This window comes from Trachemys scripta, unplaced genomic scaffold, assembly GCF_013100865.1.
Source record: "Trachemys scripta elegans isolate TJP31775 unplaced genomic scaffold, CAS_Tse_1.0 scaffold_31, whole genome shotgun sequence".
NCBI classification, from domain to species: Eukaryota; Metazoa; Chordata; order Testudines; family Emydidae; genus Trachemys; species Trachemys scripta.
Window position 1 is genome coordinate 185819 of NW_023260517.1, and position 6687 is coordinate 192505.

Consider the following 6687-nt stretch of genomic DNA (forward strand, 5'->3'; position numbering starts at 1 on the left):
CCTGTGGTTCTGTGCCTTGGGGAGAGTCAAGAGCTGCAGGGGGCCCCTATACTGAGCACTCTCCCCACATTTTCCACAGGCTGAGTTCGTCCTGGAAGATATCTCGCTGCTGAGGGTGATCTGAGAAGCAAGAGAGGGTCTTTATGCCACTTGCCTGGGTGCAGCAATGGTCCCCCCGCCCCTCACGGCACAGTGGCACGGACATGTTAGCCTGACTGGGACAAGGAGCACAGTAGCTCTGCCAAGGAACCTGCGTAAGGAGATTGTCCAGCTTCTGCATGAGACCTTCAATGAGATCACTGAGGCTGATTACTGTGATGTGGGAGAGCACATCAACGCCCCATTTGGCATCAGGGCATGCATACAGCCAAGCCTTCTTTCTGCAATCCTCCTCGCCCCAACAACCCAACTACTCCCTTCTCAAAATCAAAACTGCTTACTGGGCGCCTCCTCTGCTGTTTGCTCTTCCCCAAGCTCCATCTGCTGTGACTGGTTATCTTCCTCCAGGCTTGAAAACAGCTCCTGGCTGCATGCATCTAGGGATGGTGAGTCATCCTCTGGCTCTGGGCCCCCCTCCTCCTCACTACCCTCGCTCCCACTTTCCTCCTCCTGGCTCAGTGCACTCTGGGATGGCACAGCCTCTGAAGTGCCCATGGTGGTCTTCGCAATGGAGGTGGGGTCACCCCAAAGTATCGCATCCAGATCTTTGTAGAATCGGCAGGTCATGGGGGCAGCACTGGAATGGAAGTTTGTCTCCCGTGCCTTGTGGTAGGTTCCGCAGCTCCTTCACTTTTGCCTTGCACTGCACTGAGTCTCGGTCATGGCTCCTTTCGGTCATGTTCCCTGATATCTGTCCATAGGCATCATAATTCCTACAGCTGGAGCCAGGGCCGGCTCCAGCATTTCTGCCTCCCGAAGCAAAGAAAAAAAAAAAAAAGCCACGATTGGCAGCGGCAGGTCCTTCACTCCTAGATGGAGTGAGGGATCTGCCGCCCCCAAATTGCCGCACATGCCGCCCCTCTCCCTTGGCTGCCCCAAGTACCTGCTTGTTAAGCTGGTGCCTGGAGCCGGCCCTGGCTGGAGCGCAGCTGGGACTGGACAGCCTCCTCTCCCCAAGCACTGATGAGGTCCAGCACCTTGGCATTGCTCCATACTGGGGATCGCCTGGCTCGTGGAGGCATGGTCACCTGGAAAGATGTGCTGAGGGCACTCCACACCTGGCTGAGCAAACAGGAAGGGGACTTTGAAAATTCCCAGAGAATTTAAAGGGCGTGTCTGATGATTGGTCACCTGAGGGCAGGGCAGTAGAGTTCAAAGTGATGACCAGAGTGGCTAGAACAGGCATTGTGGGACATATCACGGAGGCCGATCAGAGCGCATTAACAGACCAGGGCATCCACACTGGCACTGTGGCACTTTGGCCTGGGTGCAGCAAGCTCTATGCCTCTCGTGGAGGTGGATTACCAGGAGAGCTCCAGGAATCAGGCCACTCTAAGTGCCTTGCCAGTGTGGACACTTCAGGAGTTATAGCACCCAAGACTGATTTAATGCGTTCCAACTCGCAGATGTAGACAAGGCCCTACTCTGTGGTCCTGGCTGCTAGTGTGTGTCCATGGGGCAGAAGACAAGGGGGCGCTGGAAGAGAGAGGGGAAGGGCGAACTAAGAAGCCAGAAAGGAGGAAGAGAACATTTGAGCGGGATGGGTTCTAAAGAAGTCTAGAGAGATGTTGAAGCCAGTTCAGTGGCATTTGGGCACCAAACTCCCCCAGGTTCCTTGGAAAATCTGAATTTAGGGCCTGAGCCCGAGACACCTTAAGTCAAAGGATGGACTCATGTTGAGGTCAATGTGTTTTGTGTCACGCTGTGAGCTTCCCTCTCACCTGGAACCTCCATTGGTTTATTCTACCTCGTTATCTATCCATCCATCCATCCATCCCCATACATACCTATCCATCGTTCCCCACACATTGCCATCTATCTATCTATCCCCATCCACCCCCTATCTATCTATCTATCTATCTATCTAGCTAGCTAGCATTTTTATGTCAGTGGAATATTAGCAGCTAAATCCTGTAAGTAAATCATTTAAAATAGCCTAGTTTTTAAAAATAAGGTTCTACTGATCTCTCCTTCCTTATCACACCATACAGGGATTGGCTGGTCCTTCAAGGTGAGAAAGTTGGACTCTTTGGCTGTATTATAAGGCAACCAGATTCAGAAAAAAAGATGAAGCAGATTTAAAGGTGAAACCAGGAAAGTAACTACAATATTCCCAGACATTTCGATGTTCGTGTGGTGAGGGGTCCATAGACAGACAGACGCACGACAGATAAACCTTATATCACCAGCCTCTAATTGTATTTGTGAAGTGACCACAGATTTTGTTGGGAAAAAATGACTGGCAATTTAAGTGTAACAGATCAGACTCTGCAAAACGGAATTTCCCCCCCATTGAATCTAAATTAACAAGATTTCTCTTCACCGCCTGGTGATGCCCGTCTTTTTCAACTGATAATGGATTCTGCAGTAGGGATTAACTCTCTTGAGAAAAGAACAGGAGTACTTGTGGCACCTTAGAGACTAACAAGAAGTGGGCTGTAGTCCACGAAAGCTTATGCTCTAATAAATTTGTTAGTTTCTTTTTTTTTTTTTGCGTTTTTTGTGGATACAGACTAACAGGGCTGCTACTCTGAAACCTCTCTTGAGAAAGTGACAGTACAAATACTTTTGTCTCTGTATCTCGCGGCAGTGCGCCCATGTGGTCGCCAGAGGGCGCTGCAGTTGAAGTAAAATGGCCCCTCTAAAGCTGCCTGGAAGGTCTATTTCATCGCGTGACTTTTCATTCAACCCAGTTCTCCTGCCGCCGCCTGAGCGCGCCCCCGACAGACACCGCGGCCCGTCTTGGAGCACCGGGTGAAGGGCAGATGCAGAGGAGAGAGACGCAGAGGGAGGTTTCTGCTGTTCACCCCAGGGGTCACTCACAGCTCGAGTTCCGCCAGTAGAATCACGGCAGGTTATTCACTGCTCGCCACTCCGCACGATAAGTCTCTCTCTGGCTTGTAGCTGCGGGGAAAAGGCGGAGCTCCCCTCTGGCTGATTCCCACGGCGGTCAGACAGACAGAAAAGGGTTTGAGAGACGCTGCTATTCTGCTGTGAAGATGGGAACGATCCCGGGCTCGGGGGTTGTGCTGATTTTTCTTCTGAGTGAGTGAGGTTCCTGTTTCCCCACCTCTCTCTCTTTCTAGCTCCATCTGCCCCAACACACACCCCGACTTTCTCTCTCTCAATCTGACCTAACCATCCACCCTTCGCCTCTGTGCTCCGTCATCCTCTCTCCCTAGCTCTTCAAAACACCCGTGACAGCCACAAGAATAGGGTGGGCGCTGGTGTCAGGGAATGAACCCACAGAGCCCCGAGGACGTTTCAGGCCCGCTAAATTAATTCTGTTTCTGGTTTTCTCTCCTAGTGGCCCCGGGCAGAGCCAAGATCCAGCAGCCGGGCTCCGCAGAGGGTTTGGAGGGAGCCGAACTGAACCTCACCTGCTCTCACCCCTCAATCAAGACGAATGAGAATGTAGTTTGGTACCGGCAGTTCCCGAACCAAGGACCCCAATATATAGTTTCTGGATTCCGGGAAACTACTCATAGCACCGACCCCGAGGGAGCTTTGCATGTTTCTGGAGACAGAAAGTCCAGCGCCCTGGCTCTGCGCAGGGTGCGGCTGGCGGACGCAGCGGTGTATTATTGTGCTCTGAGCGACACAGTGGGACCGCCAGGGGCTGGTCCCGTACAATAAGTATCTCACTGAGGCCTGTGTGTGCGTAGGCGGTGGGAGGGGTGAATGTGGAGTGTGTTTCCATGAGGGGGAGGGCAGAGGGGCGATTAGGGGAGATAAAAGAGATGAATAAAACATTTGGGGCCAAATTTTCCAAGGTCTTGGTGCGCCTAACTATTTACTTAGGAGCCAAATGAAATTTGATCCTTTGGAAACGTTCTAAGAAAATCTGCTTCAGGGAGAACTATAAAGCACAGTAAATGAAAAGTAACAAACCTTTCCCATTACATCTGCAAGGAGGCTATTTTGATAGAGAGATGAATGGATAGAGTCAGTGCTGTTGTAGCCCCGTTGGAGGCAGGAATATTAGACAGACGAGGTGGGAGAGAGAATATATTTTATTGGACCAACTTTTTTTGGTAAGAAAAACAGCTACAGAAGTTGGTCCAATAGAATATATTACCTCACCCACCTTGTCTGGAAAGATTAGATAAGGAGAGAAGGAGAGGGAGAGATGAGAGGCAGAGACAGAGAGATGATGAAGAGAGAGAGAGAGAGAGAGAGAGAGAGAGAGAGAGAGATGCTGGAGAGAGATAACACAAGACCATCCTCGAATTGTATTTGTGAAATGGACACAAATATTACTAGAAAAAAATGACTGGGAAGTTTAGCAAATACTATTCTGCAAACGAATTTTCCCCAGACAGGAAGTAAGCACATATGGAGTCTAAATTAATAAAATTTCACTAAACAGCCTGGTACCATCCGCTTTTTCCAATTGCTCAGGGAATTTCTCAGGGAGCACCTCATCTGGGAAAGTCGCTGTAACAAGATTTCTGAGCGGCATCTCACTACAGTTCGCGGATTGTCCCGCCAGAGGGCGCTGCGGTACAAGCAAAAATGCTCCCTATAAACCTGCCGCCCGCAAGGGTCTATTTCACCTCTTGGCTTTTCGTTCAATCCAGTTCTCCTGTCACCCCCGGAGCGCGCCCCCGACAACACCGCGAGCCGTCTTGGAGCCTCAGAGGCAGGGCAGTTGCAGTCTGCAGAGAATAGCGGAGAGACTGAGGGAGGTTTATGCGCTTAACGCAGGTGTCGCTCACAGCTCCAGTTCCAGCAGTAGCATCACTGCAGGTTTGGGCTTGTAGCTGCGGGAGAAGGGTTCCCACAGGGGTCAGACCGCGAGAAAAGCGGCTGGACCGCAGCTATTCCGCTGTGCACTGTTGTGCACCAGTCTCCCCACGTTAAAAGAAGTCCCGCACAGGCATCTTCCAGGGTTTTTTGGAAAATAACGAACTTGTGGTTCAAGGACTGGCCTTATTAGCCACCTGAGGACGCATAATTCCCATGGGAGATGATCATACTTGGTAAGGAGTGGTCGCTAATCATCATCATCTTCATCTTCCCCTATGAGGATGGGAATCACCCCTGGGCTCAGGGATTGTGTTGCTTTTTGTTTTGAGTGAGTGAGATTCCCGTTGCCCCACCTCTCTCTCTTTCTTAGTGTCTCTTTCTCTGTCTGCCTCCATCTGCCCCAACACACACCCCGACTTTCTCTGACTCAGTCTGACCTAACCATCCACCCTTCACCTCTGTGTTCTGTCATCCTCTCTCCCTAGCTCTTGTAAACCCCATAACAGCCACAAGAAGAAGAACAGAGGTGCTTTGGCCACAGGGAATGAACCCACAGAGTCCCCAATAAGTTTCATGCCCAGTAAATTAATTCTGTTTCTGGTTTCCTCTCCTAGTGGCCCCGGGCTGAGCCGACATCCAGCAGCCGGGCTACGCAGAAGGTTTGGAGGGAACCGAATTGAACCCCCCCCCTTCCTCTCACACCTCATTCAAGACCAATGAATAGATATTTTGATGCTGGCAGTTCCTGAATGGAGGGCCTCAATATATAGCATCTGGATACCCAGGAATCAATATTAGCTCCAAGCCAGAGCAAGTTTGCATGTGTCTGGAGACAGAAAATCCAGCACCCTGGCCCAGTGCAGGGTGCGGCTGGAGCTCTGAGTGACACAGTGTGACAGCCAGGGGTGGCCCCCCTACAATAAATATCGCATTTTTCTGGGCTATGTGTGTACATGGGGGAAGGGGAGGGGAGAGGAATGTTGGGTGTCGTTCCATGTGGGGGAGGGAGGAGAAGGGTGGTGAGGGAAGACAAGAGATTAAAAAAAATGTACCAAGGTCTCTGTGCACCTATTTAATTAAGCGACTGGTGAGATCAGATCCTTTGGAAAAAGTCTAAGAATATCCCCTTCAGAGAGATCTATGAAGCACAGTAAAAGGTAAAACAATGCAAATAAATAAACAAACCCTTCCCATTACAGCTGCAAGGGAAGTATTTTGATATAGACAGATAGATACATACAGCGTTACGGTCGTGTTGGTTGGAGGTTATTAGGTGGACAAGGTGGATGAAGTAATCATGGGTTCAGTCACAGAGATGCCCTTGGGACTGTCACCTGATGTGCTGAATTTACCTCTGAGCCCGTTTTCCCTGCCAGCTTGGGACTCCAGAACCCTGCCTTGTTGATCCAGACACGCTAGCCTGCTGCAACCCAGACTCAGGTCTGGTCCACACCCCCCAAAGCTGCAGACTGTAACCAAAAACTGCTCAGCAGGTCACCTATCTTCAGCACCCAGACACCCAGCTCCCAATGGGATTGAAACCTCAAATAAATCTGTTTTACTCTGTATAAAGCTTAAATGTCCTCCCTCTGTAACACTGATAGAGAGATATGCACAGCTGTTTGCTCCCCCAGGTATTAATCACTTACTCTGGGTTAATTATTAAACAAAAGTGATTTTATTAAATATAAAAAGTAGGATTTAAGTGATTTCAAGTAATAATAGACAGAACAAAGTAAGTCACCAAGCAAAATAAAGCAAAATCATGCAAGTCTAAGC

The 6687-nt window shown here is 49.9% G+C and overlaps 1 gene segment (V, D, J or C); it reads left to right on the forward strand.

The window, feature by feature from the left end:
* Positions 1-2870: 2870 nt before the first annotated feature.
* LOC117870552 lies at positions 2871-3923 on the forward strand. The segment is given in 2 exon segments: positions 2871-3204; positions 3467-3923. Coding segments are annotated over 2 exon segments (375 nt in total).
* Positions 3924-6687: the final 2764 nt, after the last annotated feature.